We start from the raw sequence: 21,762 nt of genomic DNA, 5'->3' as shown, positions 1-21,762 counted from the left end.
TTCTGTATCCCTTGGGTAAATTCCTAGCAGTGCTATTGCTGGGTCATAGGGTAGGTCTATTTTTAAATTTCTGAGGAACCTCCACACTGTTTTCCAGAGTGGCTGCACCAATTTGCATTCCCACCAACAGTGCAAGAGGGTTCCCGTTTCTCCACATCCTCGCCAGCATCTATAGTCTCCTGATTTGTTCATTTTGGCCACTCTGACTGGCGTGAGGTGATATCTGAGTGTGGTTTTGATTTGTATTTCCCTGATAAAGAGCGACGTTGAACATCTTTTCATGTGCCTGTTGGCCATCTGGATGTCTTCTTTACAGAAGTGTCTATTCATGTTTTCTGCCCATTTCTTCACTGGGTTCTTTGTTTTTTGGGTGTGGAGTTTGGTGAGCTCTTTATAGATTCTGGATCCTAGCCCTTTGTCCGATATGTCATTTGCAAATATCTTTTCCCATTCCGTTGGTTGCCTTTTAGTTTTGTTGGTTGTTTCCTTTGCTGTGCAGAAGCTTTTTATCTTCATAAGGTCCCAGTAATTCACTTTTGCTTTTAATTCCCTTGCCTTTGGGGATGTGTCGAGTAAGAGATTGCTACGGCTGAGGTCAGAGAGGTCTTTTCCTGCTTTCTCCTCTAAGGTTTTGATGGTTTCCTGTCTCACATTCAGGTCCTTTATCCATTTTGAGTTTATTTTTGTGAATGGTGTGAGAAATTGGTCTAGTTTCATACTTCCGCATGTTGCTGTCCAGTTCTCCCAGCACCATTTGTTAACGAGACTGTCTTTTCTTCCATTGGATGTTCTTTCCTGCTTTGTCAAAGATGAGTTGGCCATACGTTTGTGGGTCTAGTTCTGGGGTTTCTATTCTATTCCATTGGTCTATGTGTCTGTTTTTGAGCCAATACCACTCTGTCTTGATGATTACAGCTTTGTAGTAGAGGCTAAAGTCTGGGATTGTGATGCCTCCTGCTTTGGTGTTCTTCTTCAAAATTACTTTGGCTATTCGGGGCCTTTTGTGGTTCCATATGAATTTTAGAATTCCTTGTTCTAGTTTCGAGAAGAATGCTGGTGCAATTTTGATTGGGATTGCATTGAATGTGTAGATAGCTTTGGGTAGTATTGACATTTTGACAATATTTATTCTTCCAATCCATGAGCAGAGAATGTCTTTCCATTTCTTTACATCTTCTGCAATTACCTTCATAAGCTTTCTATAGTTTTCAGCATACAGATCTTTTACATCTTTGGTTAGATTGATTCCTAGGTATTTTATGCTTCTTGGTGCAATTGTGAATGGGATCAGTTTCTTTATTTGTCTTTCTGTTGCTTCATTGTTAGTGTATAAGAATGCAACTGATTTCTGTACCTTGATTTTGTATCCTGCAACTTTGCTGAATTCATGGATCAGTTCTAGCAGACTATTGGTGGAGTCTATCGGATTTTCCATGTATAATATGTCATCTGCAAAAAGCGAAAGCTTGACTTCATCTTTGCCAATTTGGATGCCTTTGATTTCATTTTGTTGTCTGATTGCTGGTGCTAAAACTTCCAACACTATGTGAAACAACAGCGGTGAGAGTGTGCATCCCTGTCGTGTTCCTGATCTCAGGGAAAAAGCTCTGTTTTCCCCCATTGAGGATGATGTTAGCTGTGGGCTTTTCATAAATGGCTTTTATGATGCTTAAGTATGTGCCTTCTCTCCCGACCTTCTCGAGGGTTTTTATTAAGAAAGGGTGCTGGATTTTGTCAAAGGCCTTTTCTGTATCGATTGACAGGATCATATGGTTCTTATCTTTTCTTTTATTAATGTGATGTATCACGTTGATTGATTTGCGAATGTTGAACCAGCCCTGCATCCCAGGAATGAATTCCACTTGATCATAGTGAATAATTCTTTTTATATGCCGTTGAATTCGATTTGCTAGTATCTTATTGAGAATTTTTGCATCCATATTCATCAGGGATATTGGCCTGTAGTTCTCTTTTTTTACTGGGTCTCTGTCTGGTTTAGGAATCAAAGTAATACTGGCTTCATAGAATGAGTCTGGAAGTTTTCCTTCCCTTTCTATTTCTTGGAATAGCTTGAGAAAGATAGGTATTATCTCTGCTTTAAACGTCTGGTAGAACTCCCCTGGGAAGCCATCTGGTCCTGGACTCTTATTTGTTGGGAGATTTTTGATAACCGATTCAATTTCTTCGCTGGTTATGGGTCTGTTCAAGCTTTCTCTTTCCTCCTGATTCAGTTTTGGAAGAATGTGGGTGTTTAGGAATTTGTCCATTTCTTCCAGGTTGTCCAGTTTGTTGGCATGTAATTTTTCATAGTATTCCCTGATGATTGTTTATATCTCTGAGGGATTGGTTGTAATCATTCCATTTTCATTCATGATTTTATCTATTTGGGTCATCTCCCTTTTCTTTTTGAGAAGCCTGGCTAGAGGTTTGTGAATTTTGTTTATTTTTTCAAAAAACCAACTCTTGGTTTCGTTGATCTGCTCTACAGTTTTTTTTAGATTCTATATTGTTTATTTCTGCCCTGATCTTTATGATTTCGCTTCTTCTGCTGGATTTAGGCTGCCTTTGCTGTTCTGCTTCTATTTCCTTTAGGTGTGCTGTTAGATTTTGTATTTGGGATTTCTCTTGTTTCTTGAGATAGGCCTGGATTGCAATGCATTTTCCTCTCAGGACTGCCTTCGCTGCACCCCAAAGTGTTTGGATTGTTGTATTTTTATTTTCGTTTGTTTCCATATATTTTTCAATTTCTTCTCTAATTGCCTGGTTGACCCACTCATTCTTTAGTAGGATGTTCTTTAACCTCCATGCTTTTGGAGGTTCTCCAGACTTTTTCCTATGGTTGATTTCAAGCTTCATAGCATTGTGGTCTGAAAGTATGCATGGTATGATTTCAATTCTTGTATACTTATGAAGGGCTGTTTTGGTGACCCAGTATGTGATCTATCTTGGAGAATGTTCCATGTGCACTTGAGAAGAAAGTATATTCTGTTGCTTTGGGATGCAGAGTTCTAAATAGATCTGTCAAGTCCATCTGATCCAATGTATCATTCAGGGCCCTTGTTTCTTTATTGACCATGTGTCTAGATGATTTATCCATTTCTGTAAGTGGAGTGTTAAAGCCCCTGCAATGACCACATTCTTATCAATAAGGTTGCTTATGTTTATGAGTAATTGTTTTATATATTTGGGGGCTCCTGTATTTGGCGCATAGACATTTATAATTGTTAGCTCTTCCTGGTGGATAGACCCTGTAATTATTATATAATGCCCTTCTTCATCTCTTGTTACAGCTTAAATTTAAAGTCTAGTTTGTCTGATATAAGTATGGCTACTCCAACTTTCTTTTGGCTTCCACTAGCATGATAGATAGTTCTCCATCCCCTCACTCTCAATCTAAAGGTGTCCTCAGGTCTAAAATGAGTCTCTTGTAGACAGCAAATAGATGGGTCTTGTTTTTTTTATCCATTCTGATACTCTATGTCTTTTGGTTGGTGCATTTAATCCATTTACATTCAGTGTTATTATAGAAAGATATGGGTTTAGAGTCATTGTAATGTCTGTATGTTTTATGCTTGTAGCAATGTCTCTGGTACTTTGTCTCACAGGATCCCGCTTAGGATCTCTTGTAGGGCTGGTTTAGTGGTGATGAATTCCTTCAGAGTTTGTTTGTTTGGGAAGACCTTATCTCTCCTTCTATTCTAAATGACAGACTTGCTGGATAAAGGATTCTCGGCTGCATATTTTTTCTGTTCAACACATTGAAGATCTCCTGCCAATCCTTTCTGGCCTGCCAAGTTTCAAAAGACAGATCAGTCACGAGTCTTATAGGTCTCCCTTTATATGTGAGGGCACGTTTATCCCTTGCTGCTTTCAGAATTTTCTCTTTATCCTTGTATTTTGCCAGTTTCACTATGATATGTCATGCAGAAGATCGATTCAAGTTACGTCTGAAGGGAGTTCTCTGTGCCTCTTGGATTTCAATGCCTTTTTCCTTCCCCAGTTCAGGGAAGTTCTCAGCTAGTATTTCTTCAAGTACCCCTTCAGCACCTTTCCCTATCTCTTCCCCCTTGGGATACCAATTATGCGTAGATTATTTCTCTTTAGTGCATCACTTAGTTCTCTAATTTTCCCCTCATACTCCTGGATTTTTTTATCTCTCTTTTTCTCAGCTTCCTCTTTTTCCATAATTTTATCTTCTAGTTCACATATTCTCTCCTCTGCCTCTTCAGTCCGAGCCGTGGTCATTTCCATTTTATTTTGCATCTCGTTAAAAGCGTTTTTCAGCTCCTCCTGACTGTTCATTAGTCCCTTGATCTCTGTAGCAAGAGATTCTCTGCTGTCCTCTATACTGTTTTCAAGCACAGTGATTAATTTTATGACTATTATTCTAAATTCACTTTCTGTTATATTATTTAAATCCTTTTTGATCAGTTCATTAGCTGTTGTTATTTCCTGGATTCTTGTGAGGGGAATTCTTCCGTTTGGTCATTTTGGATAGTCCTTGGAGTGGTGGGGACCTGAAGGGCACTTCCCCTGTGCTGTGGTGTATAACTGGAGTTGGTGGGCGGAGCCACAGTCAGACCTGATGTCTGCCTCCAGCCCACTGCTGGGGCCACAGTCAGACTGGTGTGTGCCTTCTCTTCCTCTCTCCTAGGGGCGGGTTTCACTGGGGGGTGGCGTGGCCCATCTGGGCTACTTGCACACTGCCAGGCTTGTGGTGCTGGGGATCTGGCGTATTAGCTGGGGTGGGTAGGCAAGGTGCACAGGGGCGGGAGGGGCAGCCTCAGCTAGCTTTTCCTTAGGTGGTCCTCTTCAGGAGGGGCCCTGTGGCAGTGGGAGGGAGTCAGACCCGCTGCCGGAGGGGTGGCTCTGCAGAAGCACAGCGTTGGGTGTTTGTGCAGAGCAAGCACGTTCTCTGGCACGAACTGGTTCCTTTTGGGATTTTGTCTGGGGGATGGGCGAGGCATAATGGCCCTGGGAAGCACCTTTGTTCCCCCCCAAACTGAGCTCTGTCGTCCTGGGGCTCAGCAACTCTCCCTCCCTTTGTCCTCCAGCCTTCCCGCTTTCTGAGCAGAGCTGTTAACTTATGACCTCCCAGATGCTAAGTCACGCTTGCTGTCTGAACACACTTGGTCCGGCCCCTCCGGTTTTGCAAGCCAGACTCGGGGGCTCAGCTTGGCCGGGGAGCCGCCCCTCCACCCCGGCTCCCTCCCGCCAGTCTGTGTAGTGCGCACCGCCTCACAGCCCTTCCTACCCTCTTCAGTGGGCCTCTCGTCTGTGCTCGGCTCTGGAGACTCCCTTCTGCTAGTCTTCTGGTGGTTTTCTGGTTTAGTTAGGCAGGTGTAGGTGGAATCGAAGTGATCAGCAGGACGCGCGGTGAGCCCAGCATCCTCCTATACCGCCATCTTCCAGATCCCCTCAGCACTTTTTTTAAAAATATAATTTATTGTAAAAATGGCTTCCAAGTGCTCATTCCAAGTGCCCTCCTCCCTTCCCATCACCCACTTTCTCCTCTCCCTCACCCCCATCTACCCTTAGTTTTTTCTCAGTCCTTAATAGTCTCTTAGAGTTTGTCTCCTCTACGTCTGTAACTATTTTTCACCCTTCCCCTCCCACATGGTCTTCTGTTAAGTTTTTCCAGATTCACATATGAGGGGGAAAATATGGTATCTGTCTTTCTCTGCCTCGCTTATTTCACTTAGCATAATACCCTCCAGGTCCACCCACATTGCCACAAATGGCCAGATTTCATTCTTTCTCATTGCCATGTAGTATTCCATTGAATATACAATCCACACCTTCTTTATCCATTCGTCAGTTGATGAACATTTAGACTCTTTCCATAATTTGGCTATTGTTGAAAGTGCTGCTATAAACATTGGGGTACAAGTGCCCCTATGCATCAGCACTCCTGTATCCTTTGGGTACATTCCTATCAGTGTTACTGATGGGTCATAAGGTAGTTCTACTTTTAATTTTTTGAGGAACCTCCACACTCTTTTCCAGAGTAGCTGCACCAGTTTGCATTGCCAACAGAAGTGCAAGAGGGTTCCCATTTCTCCACATCCTTGCCAGCACCTATAGTCTCCTGATTTGTTCATTTTAGCCACTCTGACTGGCATGAGATATCTCATTGTAGTTTTGATGTGTATTTCCCTGAGAAGAAGTGATGTTGAGCATCTTTTCATGTGTCTGTTGGCCATCTGGATGTCTTCTTTGGAAAAGTGTCTATTCATGTCTTCTGCCCATTTCTTCACTGGATTATTTGTTTTTCAGGTGTGGAGTTTGGTGAGTTTTTTATAGATTTAGATACTAGCCCTTTATCTAATGTGTCACTTGCAAATATCTTTTCCCATTCCTTCAGTTGCCTTTTATTTATTTATTTATTTATTTATTTATTTATTAATATGAAATTTATTGTCAAATTGGTTTCCATACAATACCCAGTGCTCATCCCAAAAGGTGCCCTCCTTAATACCCATCACCCACTCTCCCTTCAGTTGCCTTTTAGTTTTTTTTTTTTTATTGTTTCCTTTGCAGTGCAGAAACTTTTTATCCTGATGAGGTCCCAATATTTCAGTTTTGCTTTTAATTCCCTTGCCTTTGGTGATGTGTCGTGTAAGAAATTTCTGCGGCTGAGGTCAGAGAGGTTTTTTTCCTGCTTTCTCCTCTAGGGTTTTGATGGTTTCCTGTCTCACATTCAGGTCCTTCATCCATTTTGAGTTTATTTTTGTGTGTGGTGTAATAAAGTGGTCTGGTTTCATTCTTCTGCATGTTTCTGTCTAGTTCTCCCAGCACCATTTGGTAAAGAGACTGTCTTTTTTCCATTGGATACTCTCTCCTGCTTAGTCAAATGGCATGCATGTTAGCCATGCATTTGTGGGTCCAATTCTGGGGTCCCTATTCTATTCAATTGGTCTATGTGTCTGTTTTCTGCCAATACCATACTGTCTTCATCATTACAGTTTGTAGTAGAGGCTAAAGTCTGGGATTGTGATGCCTCCCGCTTTGGTCTTCTTCAATATTACTTTGGGTATTTAGGGTCTTTTGTGGTTCCATAAAAATTTTAGGATTGTTCATTCTAGCTTTCAGAAGAATGCTGGTGAAATTTTGATTGGGATTGCATTGAATGTGTAGATTGCTTTGGGCAGTATTGACATTTTAATATTTATGCTTCCAATCCATGAGCATGGAATATTTTTCCATTTCTTTGTATCTTCTTAAATTTCCTTAATAAGCTTTCTATAGTTTTCAGCATACATAGATCTTTCACATTTGGTTAGGTTTATTCCTAGGTATTTTAAGGTTCTTGGTGCAATTGTGAATGGGATAAGTTTCTTTATTACTCTTTCTGTTGCTCATTATTGGGATATAAAAATGCAACCAATTTCTGTACACTGATTTTGTACCCTGAGACTTTCTTGAATTCATGTATCAATTGTAGCAGACTTTTGGTGGAGTCTTTCAGGTTTTCATGTAGAGTATCATGTTGTCTGTGAAAAATGAATGTTTGACTTTATCTTTACCTATTTTTATGCCTTTTATTTCATTTTGTTGTCTGATTGCTGATGCTAGGACTTCCAACACTATGTTAAACAACAGTGGTGAGAGTGCACATCTCCGTCGTTTAGCTGATCTCAGGGGGAAAGCTCTCAGTGTTTTCCTATTGATGATGATATTAGCTGTGGGCTTTCATACATGGCTTGTATGATGTTTAAGTGTGTTCCCTCTATCCCGACTTTCTTGGGGGTTTTCATCAAGAAAGAATGCTGTATTTTGTCAAATTCTTTTTGTGCATATTGACAGAACCGTATGGTTCTTATCTTTTCTTTTATTAATGCGATGTATCACATTGATTGATGTGCAAATATTGAACCAGCCCTGCAGCCCAGGAATGAATCCCACTTGATCATGGTGAATAAACCTTTTTATATGCTGTTGAAATCGATCCACTAGTATCTTGTTGAGAATTTTTGCATCCATATTCATCAGGGATATTGGAATGTAGTTCCTTTTTTTTTCTGGGTCTCTGTTTGGTTTTGGAATCAAAGTAACGCTGGCTTCATAGTATGAGACCAGAAGTTTTCCTTCCCTTTCTATTTTTTGGAACAGCTTGAGAAAGATAGGTATTAACTCTGCTTTAAATGTCTGGTAGAATTCCCAAGGGAAACCATCTGGTCCAGGACTGTTACTTGTTGGGAGATTTTTGATAACTGATTCAATTTCTTCACTAGTTATGTGTCAGTTCAAATTTTTTATTTTCCCATTTGAATTTGGTAATGTGTGGGTCTTTAGGCATTTATCCATTTTTTCCAGGTTGTCCAGTTTGTTGGCATATAACTTTTCATAGTAATCCCTGATAGTTGCTTGTATTTCTGAGGGATTGGTTGTAATAGTTCCATTTTCATTCATGATTTTATCTATTTGGGTCCTCCCTCTCTTTCTTTTTGAGAAGCCTGACTAGAGGTTTATCAACTTTGTTTATTTTTTTTCAATAAGCCAACTCTTGGTTTCATTGATATGTTCTACTGGGTTTATTGGTATTGTATATTGTTTACTTCTGTTCTGATCTTTATTAATTCTCTTCTTCTGTGGGGTTTGGGGTGTCTTTGCTTTTCTGCTTCTATTTTCTTTAGGTGTGCTATTAGATTTTGTATTTGGGATTGTTATTCTTTCTTGAGATAGGCCTGGATTGCAATGTATATTCCTCTTAGGACTGTCTTTGCTGCATCCCAATGGGTTTGGATTGTTGTATTTTCATTTCATTTGTTTCCATAAAACTTTTTTTTTTAATTTTTTTTTCAATGTTTATTTATTTTTGGGACAGAGAGAGACAGAGCATGAACGGGGTAGGGGCAGAGAGAGAGGGAGACACAGAATCGGAAACAGGCTCCAGGCTCTGAGCCATCAGCCCAGAGCCCGAGGCGGGGCTCGAACTCACGGACCGCGAGATCGTGACCTGGCTGAAGTCGGATGCTCAACCGACTGCGCCACCCAGGCGCCCCTCCATAAAACTTTTAATTTCTTCTCTAATTGCCTGGTTGATCCATTTATTCTTTAGTAGGATGTTCTTCAATCTGCCTGCTTTTACAGGTTTTCCAGAGTTTTTCCTCTGGTTGATTTCAAGTTTCTTAGCATTGTGGTCTGAAAGTGTGCATGTTATAATCTCAATTCGTTTATACTTATTAAGGGATGTTTTGTGACCCAGTATGTGATCTATCTTGGAGAATGTTCAATGTGCACTGGAGAAGAAAGTGTATTCTGCTTCTTTGGGATGTAGAGTTCTAAATATATCTGTCAAGTCCATCTGGTCCAATGTATCATTCAGGACCATTGTTTCTTTACTGATTCTGTGTCTACATGATCTTTCCATTGCTGTACGTGTAGTATTAAATTCCCCTGTAATTACCACATTCTTATTAATAAGCTGCTTATGTTTGTGTTTGTTTTATATATTTGGGGGCTCCCATATTTGGTGCATAGACATTTATAATTGTTAGCTCTTCCTGATGGATAGACCCTGTAATTATTATATAATGCCCTTCTTCATCTCTTGTTACAGCCTTTAATTTAAAGTCTAGTTTGTCTGATATAAGTATGGCTGCTCCAGCTTTCTTTTGATTCCCAGTAGCATGATAGATGGTATCCCCTCACTTTCAGTCTGAAGATGTCCTCATGTATAAAGTGGGTCTTTTGTAGACAGCAAATAGATGAGTCTTGTTTTGTCCATTCTTATATCATATGTGTTTTGATTGGAGCATTTAGTCCATTTATATTCAGTGTTATTATTGAAAGATATGTATTTAGAGTTATTGTGTTGTCTGTAAGGCTCATGCTTGAATTCATGTCTCTGGTCCTTTGTTCCCCTTGGAACATTTCACTCTCAGAGTACCCCTTAAGATCTCTTGTAGGGCTGATTTAGTGGTGATTAATTCCCTCAGTTTTTGTTTGTTTGGGAAAACCTTTATCTCTTCTTCTATTCTGAATGACAGGCCTTCTGGATAAAGGATTCTTGACTGCATATTTTTCCTGTTCATCACATTGAAGAATTCATGCCATTCCTTTCTGGCCTGCCAAGTTTCAGTAGATAGGTCTGCTACTACCCTTATGCTTCTACCTTTGTATGTTAAGACCTGTTTATCCCTAGCTTCTTTGAGAATTCTCTTTATCCTTGTATTTTGCCAGTTTCACTATGATATGTTGTGTAGAATATCGATTCAAGTTACATCTGAAAGGAGTTTTCTGTGCTTCTTGGATTTCAATGTCTGTTTCCTTCCCTAGATTGGGGAAGTTCTCAGCTATGATTTGTTCATGTATACCTTCAGCCATTTGTCTCTCTTCTTCTGGAATTACTATGATATAGACATTGTTCCATTTGATTGCATCACTTAGTAGTCTAATTCTCCTCTCTTGATCCTTGGTTTTTTCTAATCTCTCTTTTTCTCAGCTTCTTCTTTTTCCATAATTTTAGCTTCTAATTCACCTATTTTCCCCTCTGCCTCTTCCATTGCGCTGTGGCTGCCTTCGTTTATTTTGCACCTCATTTATAGCATTTTTTAATTCATCATGAATATTTTTTAGTTCCTTGATATCTTCAATAATAGATTCTCTGCTGTTTTCTATGCCTTTTTCAAGCCCAGCAATTAATCTTATGACTGTTATTCTAAATTTTTGTTCACCTATATTGTTTACATCTTTTTTGATCAATTCTTTAACTGTCACTTCTTCCTGGAATTTCTTTTGAGGGCAATTCTTCCATTTCATCATTTTGGCTATTTTTTTTCCCTTATGAATTTTAAAAGCTTGTTTTAGCTATTTACCTGCGAGCACTACTATATTAAAGGGGTGTCATACACTGTCCAGGGCCTAGCTCTTCAGGAGGTGTTTTTTGGAGAGTGTTACTTGCTTTCTGTTGTTGTGACTTTGGTTATTTTATTTCTCTGCTTGTAGTGATGTTTTAGACACTCCACAAAGTGTGCTTTGATTTGTTCCTTAAAGTAGCCCTGGAAAGGAAAACAAAGAGGAAACAGAGACTTGCAAACACACAGACAAATAAAACAAACAAATGGACACACACACACACACACACAAATAAACAAAAACAGTCCAAAAGCAAAAAAAGAAGGAAAGAAAGAAAGAAAGAAAGAAAGAAAGAAAGAAAAAGAAGAAACACCAACTCTAAGTAAAGAACAGGGTGGAGGCAGTGCTGATGAAAGAGCACATATAAAGAGAGAAATGACGGGGGTGGTGGGGACAAAGAGAAAATAAACATTGACTGGGCAGAGAGACTAAACAGCTTAATCCAGAGGGAGAGAAAGGAAAATTAAAGAAGGAGGCAGCAAAAAAAACGAAGGTAAAGTTACTGACATAGAAACTATATGGCTTGATTATCCTCAAGAGAGGGAGAGGAAAGTACTGAAGGAGATGTAGAACATGTATCAGGGAAATGGATTAAATATGTCTGCTTAAACACACCAACAACCAGAGTTATAAGCCTAGATTAAGGAAGATATAGGAAGGGAGAATATATCTAAATAACAAGAATTTTCCTGGAATTAATCCAGGCTATGCATCATCACTGGTCTGGATGATGGAGCTCTCTGGTTGCACAGCATCTATCTGGTTCCAGCAGAAATGCAGTTACCCAGCACAGAGGGGCATAGTTTGGTGTAGGCTGGTCCCACCTCCACTATGGGCCCTAGGACTGATCCCTCAGGCCCTGCCTTGGTGGTTGATGGGGGAGGATGGCGACACCCCAGTATTTTCTCCATGACCCACTGGACTTCTTTCGAGTTGTCCTCACTGTGCTATGGGAGCAGATGGGGCAATCCTTCTCACTCCACCAACTCCCCTGCCCGGGCACCTGGCTAGGATTCAGAGATCTGCTCTGTGTGCTCTGGTACTGGGGAAGAGCCTATCTGTATGGTTTGATATGTGGTCCTGGCTGGCTTTCTCTGTGCCACTGCACTTCAGGGAGGACCGCCTTTTCCTGCTGTGGACTGCACCGCTGACCTTGCCGCCAAGCCTGGGGGTGGCGGATGCAGGTAGGCTTTGTTCTGTCCCACCGCACTCCAGGGAGGGAGCCGCTTTCTCCTACTGCAGACTGAACCCCTGATCTACCACACAACCCAGGGCTTGCTCCCCTCATCCCCAAGTGCATGAACAGGGAGCCTGCCCCAGGCTGAAGAAAGTTCCACAGTTAATGACAGGATTCCTCTCAGTCCCAGTCCGAGATTTTTCTCTTATCCTACACTTCCCCACCTCTTCTTTCTCTTCCCTTTGTCTCTCCCTTTCTCTTCCCTTTGATCCCTCCCCTACATGCTTACTTAGCCCATTTTATCTCCCCCAGTTTGCAATCACCCACCTATCTTTTCTCAGGTTTTCTCATTTTCTTCCTGGTAGATTCAACCTCTTTTCCTCCCAGACTCCTGGGGTTCAAAGTTCTTTGTCTTCAGCACTTCTTTGTTTGAGAGATGTGGGAAATATGGATCCCCCTTCTTTTCCACCATCTTGGCCTATCAGATTCCTGTTTGCAGCAGTTTTTGATGAATTCATAAGTCAGTTAGAAAATTTTCAGGTATTTGTCATTGTTGTTGCTGTTATAATGGTAGGAAAGATAATTTTCCAATTCTGTGTCTCTGAGCTGATACCAGTAGATCATGGGAGCCTGGGGATAAGCTTTTAAGGCTCTGCTTATCTTCCAGCATCAGTACCCCAGTTTACCAATTCTCCCACAATGGTGATCATGGTTGGCTTACCAGCTCGAGGAAAGACCTACATCTCCACGAAGCTCACGCGATATCTCAACTGGATAGGAACACCAACTAAAGGTATGTCTGTGACACCCTTTGTTCTACAGCTCCCTACAGGCTACTGACTGAAAAAAGTAAGGTAGCATGTCAGAAAAGACATTACTTCAGTACTAGGAATGCCTCAAAACATTATTACCAGTCTTAGGATGACTGCTGCTACTACTACTACTACTACTACCACTAGCATTACACTTTTATAAGTTTTATAATTTCATGAGCACATACTCTGTGCCTAAACTGTATTCTAGGTACTAGGTACAGGAAAACTAGTAAGATTAAATGTCTATTCTCAAGGAACTCTAGTTTTGCAAGACTTTAAAACAACTGTTGCACACTATGAGTCTGGAGTTCTCTTGTCCAGCAAGAGAATGGACACGCAATCTGAGAGAGGCTAATGTTCAGGAGGAGACAAGAGCCCCAAACAGGGGTTTCATCTCTGTATTTATTGAGCTCACAAAACATTACCCACATGGTGAACGTGAAGAAAACAAGATCTTACAAACATGGTGAACGTGAAGAAATAATCAGATAGTAATCATTAACTTGTGTAAGAAGCAAAGGGTGGGGGTGAGCAAGTGGAGTTTGTGATCAAAATACAATAATAGTATATTGGTGTCAAATGGAAAGTAATTTCCTGCAGTGATATAATAAGTTACTCCTGATCCCATTTCAATATCTTGCTAGGTAACCTCAGGCACTTTCGCCCCGTGGTGGTGGCTTTCTGCCCTAAGCTTTTTTCTAACCATTTATGTAAGTAGAACCTATTTCCCCACAAACATCCCTATTAGTAATAAACTACTTTTTATTACCATTACTGTTATTACAACAACAACATTACTATTTTGATTAGCATTACCATTTATTCAAAATCTTAAGATATTTTCTTCAAGCCTTAGGGCTTTCAGAGTCAAGCACACTAAAGCCACAGTCCACAGGTCGCCACAGAGTCTCAACTAAAGCTGGGCACCTTAGCTCACCTGTGCTCTGGAGTCCAGAAGGCGTCCACTCTCTCTCCAAGCCTCTCCTTAGGTCTGAGCCTGTCAGCTTCTCCTCCCCAGCTGGAAGTGGTCCTGTCTTTTTCCACCTCCAGAGAGGTCTCCTTCTCTGCCTGTCAACCTCCTCCCTCACTCCCTACTTTCAACTTTCCATTCTCCTCAGTGTGGTCTCTTTTCTGTGTACTACCTCTTATTTGGTAATTGCTCTCTCCTATTTTCCATTTGATTTCTCTATCTCCCACCCTGTATCTCCATTCTTATTTGATTCCTTTTTCCCCCCGAAGAAGACTGTGCTTCTCTGAGCTCCCATACCAACCCTTCCTACAGCCCCCTCTATGCCAACACTAATCACAGAGTGTATTGTTGTAGTGTGTGCCTGGGTCTCTCTCCCCAGAAGCTGTTCTGGGGTCAGGGTACTAGGTCATATTCATTTATCTCCAAGTATGACCAGATTAAAACATTTAGAGGCTCTAAATACTACGAGATAGGGTGCCCCCACATCATATGCAATTCAGAATAAAAACAGTAAAGGTAACAAAGTCTACCAACATTTTTTAAATTTATCCCTGATGACTATATGGAAGCTTTTATTTATTTATTTATTTTTAATTTTTTTTCAACGTTTATTTTTATTTTTGGGACAGAGAGAGACAGAGCATGAACGGGGGAGGGGCAGAGAGAGAGGGAGACACAGAATCGGAAACAGGCTCCAGGCTCTGAGCCATCAGCCCAGAGCCTGACGCGGGGCTCGAACTCACGGACCGCGAGATCGTGACCTGGCTGAAGTCGGACGCTTAACCGACTGCGCCACCCAGGCGCCCCTACATGGAAGCTTTTAAAGAATATCAACTTATCTGAAATTTTTTTTCTGGGACCATGTTCCTCCTTTTCTGGTACACTAAGCAAGTACTTAGACTCTTGTGAAATGGAGCACCGCTCCCCAGTGCGGCCAAGAGTTCTTGGGAATTTATTTATTCACTCAATCATTAATTATTCATTGAACATACAGCTGTGGCAAAGCCTTTGCTGGATGTTGGGCAAACAAATAAAAATAAGAGGATGTCTGTCTTCAAAGTACTAACATCTATTCTTAAGTTCTAAACTGCCCATGAAAGAGAAACTAGTATTATCATCATTTCTTTTTTTTAATATGAAATTTATTGTCAAATTGGTTTCTATACAACACCCAGTGCTCATCCCAACAGGTGCCCTCCTCAATTCCCATCACCCACTTTCCCCTCCCTCCCACCCCCCCATCAACCCTCATTTATTCTCAGTTTTCAAGAGTCTCCTATGGTTTGCCTCCTTCCCTCTATGTAACTTTTTTTTCCCCCTTCTCCTCCCCCATGGTTTTCTGTTAAATTTCTCAGGATCCACATAAGAGTGAAAACATGGTATCTGCCTTTCTCTGTATGACTTATTTCACTTAGCATAACACTCTCCAGTTCCATCCACGTTGCTACAAAAGGCCATATTTCATTCCTTCTCATTGTCAAGTAGTATTCCATTGTGTATATAAATCACACCTTCTTTATCCATTCATCACTTCTCTAAAGAAGACATCCAGATGGCCAACAGGCAAATGAAAAGATGCTCAACGTCACTCATAATCAGGTAAATACAAATCAAAACCACACTGAGATATCACCTCATGCCAGTCAGAGTGGCTAAAATGAACAAATCAGGAGACTATAGATGCTGGAGAGGATGTGGAGAAATGGGTACCCTCTTGCACTGTTGGTGGGAATGCAAACTTGCGCAGCACTCTGGAAAACAGTGTGGAGGTTCCTCAAAAAATATCATCATTTCACAGTTGATGAAATTAATGCCCAAGAAGTGGGCATCGTCAAGTGCCTTGTCTAGAGGCACATGGCCAATGAGTGACAGAACCAGGAAATGAACCCACATCCGGTTGATTCCAAAGCGTGATACTCACTGTGCAGGTCTGATACTTGGTTCTACTGATGGGAAGAGAAAAGAATCCCACATTGGTCTTATACTTTCTTTTTCTCCATCCTCTTCCTCTCCTTTCTCTTATCCATCCCAGCATCTTATTTCTCTCCCTCCTTCCCTCTCTCTCTTCAATTCTCTTCCTTTCTTTCTGTTGCTTTTCCTTTCCCTTTATGCAGTTTCTCTAATTCACTGGTGAAGGGTTTTCCAATGTTTATTTTTTATGTGCCAAAACCCATGGTAGGCATTAAAGATGCAAAAATGAATGAGATTCATGCCCTACCCTTGAAGAGTTTTCTATTTGTCTGGGATGCACACAAATACCTCAATACCTCATGTCACATAAAGAATCCTACAGCAGGGTACTAAGGTGTTCACAGAGAAATCATCAACTGGAAGGCAGTGAAAGCTTCCAGATAGGGTATATTTAAGATTCGTCCTGTGGGAGGAGTGGAATATTGGCAGAAGTGGAGAGAAAGAACGGTTCTGGTGGAGAACTGGAGGCTCCAAGGAACCTCTGTTGGATGTTAGGGGTACATGAGATGGTGGTGGATGGATCTCTGCTCTAATGCACATGTATTTCATCTGCTCCAGTCCAGTCCATTCTCACAGAAGCCCTCAGAGTCATGTTTCAAAGCACAAAGCTTATCATACTTACAGCCTCAAAGAGTCTTCTTGGCCTGCAAGTTTCAGACCAAGCCTTTTAGCTTAATGTTCAAGGCACTCCACAATCCACCCCTACCAGTCTCAGTCTTCAGTCACAGTGAATGACTTAACATACCCCAAACATGTTCTACCTTATGCCAATGTCATACCTTTGCTTATGGTGTTCCTCTACGTGGAATGTCTCCCCCACTCTCCATGGCTGCCTAAAAAAGGCCTTCCTTCCTAAAAGGGCTGGTTCAAATGCTGCTTTCTATAAGAAACAATCTCAGATTTACCCAAGTTTAATTAATCTGTCCATCCCCCTTATTCTTTTCCATGGGTCTATCAGAGAATTTAACAAACTGGATAGGAACTCTACATTTACTGGTTTACTGTCTGTCCTACCTGCTGGATTGTGACCTCCTTGGGGCCCCATCATGCATATTTGGTCTATCTTGGAGACTTCTGAACTCATGTCCTGCTTTATAGAGTGTGCATCAGAAAGTATTTATTGAATAGATGAATGAAATATTGCATTAGCCTTTTATACTCTTTCTCCTCCTTTCCTTACCTTCTCTCAGGTTTTTCACTATTACTGATGAGAAAGCATGGCTTAGAGAGGGCAAAAAATTTGGATTCTCTGTCATTATACAGGAAAATGTAATAACATTAGACTAGGATTCAGGAGGCCCAGTCTAGTTCTGCTACCTGGTGACTCACTATTTTATCCTTGATGATTGATTTTACTCACTGGATTTGTTTCCTTACCTTTTCAATAGAGTAAGACATTGAAAGGGTTGGGGTTTCTAATAAAATAGAATAATGGAAAGTGACTAGTTTTGGAGCCAAACAGACCTGGTTTTGAATCCAAGCTCTCCACTTATTAACTGTGAAAGTTACTTCCTATCTCTGAATTTCAGTTTCTTCATTTGTAAAATGGGATCATAATTCTTATGTGTGAGGAATAAGTAATCTGGTAGCCATAATTTGAACCTTTATAAACATATTACCTATATCTAAATTATATCTTCTATTTTTGAAATCCATACCTATATCTAAATTATATCTTCTATTTTTGAAATCCATTTGAACCTTTATAAACATATTACCTATATCTAAATTATATCTTCTATTTTTGAAATCCATATTTTATTCCACTAGATTCTTTCCAAACTCTTCACCAGGTTTCCCTGTTTTCAGTGTTTAATTTAGGCCAGTACCGACGAGAGGCAGTAAGCTACAAGAACTATGAATTCTTTCTTCCAGACAACATGGAGGCCCTACTTATCAGGAAGTAAGTGATTAACATTTTAGAGATCAGTACTGCCAATGGCTGAAGGAGGGCTTTGTTCAGATGATGGGTACATGGAGCAGAGCAACTTAGGTTAGTAAGGAGGTCTTCTAGACTCTCAAAGGGTGGTTGGGAAAGCCCTTCCATTAGCCTACCCAAAGTCTGTTTCTGGTCGTAACCATCCCCTACTTAAGAACTTAGGAACAAATAATCCCCTACTCCTTACAAGAGAAAGTGGAAAATTCTCAGCCTAACATTTAAGATTCTCAATAGCTTGGCCCATTCCAGTCTTTCCAACCCTATCTATTCAACCTCAAGGTCTCTCTCCTCTACAAGACACTGAGCACTTCCAGTACTCATTTATTGATCCATGCCCTTATAATATAACCCAGCAAAGAGTAATCACTAGATAGATTCTTGCCAAAGACATAAATACATTGCCACCATCATACCTGTGCTTGTACTGTTACCCATTCCAGGAATGCCTTCTACTTCACAGACCGTATACCCGAACTCTTCTTGGGTTTAAGGACCAGTTCTACTTGAGGTCTGTCAGTTCAAGGGATAGATCTTTTAATATTATGACATCTGTCATTAGTCTACTTTTCTTGGGTATTCCACTTTATCCCTGCCCCTGAGATGTGCACACAGAGCCACTCAACTGTGTGACCTGTCTGTGCTCTTCATACTGTTTAGAACATAGGATACCCTGTGTAGATGTTTCATAGGTGAATAATGTGGAACATCTTAGAGATGGTGTAAAAGATAATGGAGAAAAATACAGAGGAACTGATCTTGGGGATAGTGATTGTCTCTGTTTCTTTCTCCATCTTTTTCAGGCAGTGTGCCCTGGCAGCCCTGAAGGATGTCCATAACTATCTCAGCCGTGAGGAAGGTCATGTTGCGGTAAAGAAATTTGAATTTTTCCTCAAGTTTCTGCTGTGATGAATGACAGCTAATATGTATTGAACATTTACTATGTTACACACATTATTCTAAGTAATTTGCAAATATTAATTTAATTCTGCCTTCTTCCAAGAGGCAGGCATTGTTGTTATACTCCATGGTATAGCATAGAAGAATGACACAGAGATTAAATAATTTTCCAAGGTGGCACAGCGTGTTTGCAGCAAAGCCAAAACTAGAATTCAGGTTGTATAGCTCCAAAATCTATACCTTTAACCACTATGCTTTACCACTCTACCTCCAAGAATTCAGTAAGACTACACTAGAGTTTAAGAGTACCGTACAAATATTTCTTAGTTCTAGAGATTTACCTAAATATCTATTCAATTTAATCCCATAGACCCTGGGCATAAGATTTGTGAAATCTAAAAGGAGACTAAATCCTCAAATGGTCCCATCTAAGGTGCTGAGGGTAAAGAGTTTCCTGTTCTTGAAGAGCTCCAAAGTGTTGGGGAAGGAAGAAGCCTCAACTAGGAGTTGGAAAGATCTATCCTAGCTTTGCTCTGTCAGCAACTCCTGGTGGCCTTGATTAAGACAAATATTTCCTCTAAGCCTCAGCTATTTTACCTATAAAATGACCTTAATAAAAATTTACAATTCTTCTCTTATTTATACCTAAAGTCTGCTATATTTCTGGACTGACAACAAAGGCTCAATGAATGCTTGAGAAATCGGCATAAGTCAACTCCAAATCATCCCTATCCTTCAAAACTCAGTTCAAGTTCTATCTCACCCTGGAAGTCCTCCACTTAGCATAAGGATAGTCAAGGAGTAGGTGTTCTTTCAGCACTATATTCAGAGTAAATCAATCTCATCATTTGCCTCTAGGTTTTTGATGCCACCAACACTACTAGAGAACGACGGTCACTAATTCTGCAGTTTGCGAAAGAACATGGTTACAAGGTATAGTTACATTCCCACTCTTATCTAGGGCTTACTTATCTAGTACAAACTCCAAAGAAAGGCAAACCAGAGAACTCCAAGCTGCCAAATCAGCTACAAATCAGGCTCAACATTTTAATTTAGTTATATGGTTTTTCAGATCACAGAAGCAAAGAAACAGAATAGGAAAGAAGAGGTGTTATATTAGGCAATGGAAGATAATTGCTGACAGGCTGCTGACACTGTGGGGGGTGGAAATGAAGAAGGAGGGAAGACAGCCACTTATAGTGGATATATAAGAATATATAAGAACTAAAAACAAGTAAAAACATAAAAATTAATCTAGGGCTATTCAGTTTAGAGTCAATATGCCTCATAAAACTCAGAATCATGGAAAGCACCACCGAATGAAATTATGTTGTCAGAGATGCCTCTAGATATGACTCAGAGCCACCAAGAAGAAGTCAAGCTATGTTTGGCCATACCAAACATAATTATCTGCCAGAAATCTCTCTTCTTTTTCTCTTATAGGTCTTTTTCATTGAGTCCATCTGTAACGACCCTGGCATCATTGCAGAAAACATCAGGGTAAGGAACACCTGTTACCTTTCCTCCTCACTTTTCCTCTGGCTTGGATAATGTATAAAAATACCTCTATTAGGTTAAAGGTGGTATTCTTCTCTGAGGTTCTCTCTTCTGCTTCCTATAGGAAGTATTCCCTGGCCATCCTTGCCTACAATGATCCTAAGAAATTTAAAGAAGCCAATGTGGGGTGCCTGGGTGCCTCAGTTGGTTAAGCGTCCAACTCTTTATTTCAGCTCAGGTCATGATCTCATGGTTTGTGAGTTTGAACCGTACATGGGTCCCTGTGCTGGCAGTGTGGAGCCTGCTTGGGATTCTCTCTCTCTCTCTCTCTCTCTCTCTCTCTCTCTCTCTTCCTCTCTGTCTTTCTCTCTCAAAATAAATGAATAAACTTTTAAAAAGAAGCCAAGGTAATATAAAGTCCTTAACATGCACTAGGCACCAAGCTTGACTCTTACTGATTTGTGACAACAAACCTGCATGTTAGGAATCATTTCATTGTTGGAGAGAGAAAATAGAGGTTCCAAGATAGACGACGTGTCAAGGATTCATACAACTAGAAAAAGGTAGAACTGGGACTGGAGCTCAGGCTTGTATCAAGAATATATCTGCTTTTATTTTTTAAAATATAATATACTGTCAAATTGGTTTCCATACAACACCCAGTGCTCATCATAACAAGTGCCCACCTCCATGTCCATGACCCACTTTCTCCTCTCCCCCACCCCCTGTCAACCCTTAGTTTGTTCTCACTCCTTAAGAGTCTCTTATGGTTTGCCTCCCTCCCTCTCTGTAACTTTTTCTTTCCCCTTCCCCTCCCCCGTGGTCTTCTGTTAAGGCACCAAAATTGGCAAAGACGAAGTCAAACTTTCACTTTTCGCAGACGACATGGAAAACCCAACAGACTCCAACAAAAGTCTGCTAGAACTGATACCTGAATTCAGCAAAGTCACAGGGTACAAAATTAATGTACAGACATCGGTTGCATTTTTATACACCAATAATGAAGCAACAGAAAGAGAAATAAAGAAACTGATCCCATTCACAATTGCACTAAGAACTGCCTTTAGATTCTAGGCCCATAGCCTAGAACTGGATTGCCCACCCCATTTTGTTTTCCCCTATTTCATGAAATTACTGGATTTTGGGGACAGAAGAGACCTTAAAGGTCACCCCCTTCAACCCTCCCTCAGATACTTGTAATTTCAGCTAAATGTTTGCCTATATTTTCTTTTCATACCTCCAGTGACAAGAGACTCATTGCCTTCATCAAATTCAGTCAATGGAAGCTGAAATATGCCTCCCTGAAATTTTCATTGATTGGTCCTATTTTTGCTTCTTGGAGCATAGAACATCTACAATCCCTTTCTTCTTCATCCAGCCTTCTACCCATTTACTGATTCAACAAGAATTGAATCTATACAACTGAACTGAACCATTCTGAATATTAGAGACATAGAGGAGAGTCCTGCCCTTGAGCTCACAGTCTAATGAGAGATAGCGGCGAGTTTATAGACATAACTATAAGATCAGTGCTGAGATGAAGAAATAAAGGAGGCTGTGGGAGAACATTGTTGAGAAACTAACCTTGCATGGGAGGGATAGGAGTATATCAGGGAAGGATTCTCAAAGAAAGCAA

At 40.6% G+C, this 21,762-nt stretch overlaps 1 protein-coding gene across 7 annotated transcripts in view; it reads left to right on the top strand.

The window, feature by feature from the left end:
• The window catches only part of PFKFB1 (6-phosphofructo-2-kinase/fructose-2,6-biphosphatase 1), a 138,821-nt gene that overhangs the window by 79,744 nt on the left and 37,315 nt on the right, over positions 1–21,762 (top strand). For 3 of the 7 annotated variants that reach the window (XM_045470734.1, XM_045470735.1, XM_045470733.1), the window contains 5 exons: positions 12,705–12,830; positions 17,603–17,696; positions 18,533–18,599; positions 19,488–19,562; positions 20,073–20,129. In XM_045470734.1, the coding sequence (XP_045326690.1) occupies positions 12,705–12,830; positions 17,603–17,696; positions 18,533–18,599; positions 19,488–19,562; positions 20,073–20,129 (419 nt within the window). Of the gene's footprint in view, positions 1–11,794; positions 12,045–12,704; positions 12,831–17,602; positions 17,697–18,532; positions 18,600–19,487; positions 19,563–20,072; positions 20,130–21,762 lie in introns of those variants that run through there. The other 4 variants (XM_045470731.1, XM_045470730.1, XM_045470736.1 and 1 more) reach the window with 2 other exon arrangements.

The sequence above is a fragment of the Leopardus geoffroyi genome, chromosome X (assembly GCF_018350155.1).
Source record: "Leopardus geoffroyi isolate Oge1 chromosome X, O.geoffroyi_Oge1_pat1.0, whole genome shotgun sequence".
Lineage (NCBI taxonomy): Eukaryota > Metazoa > Chordata > Mammalia > Carnivora > Felidae > Leopardus > Leopardus geoffroyi.
This window is presented reverse-complemented; position numbering and strand designations above follow the sequence as displayed.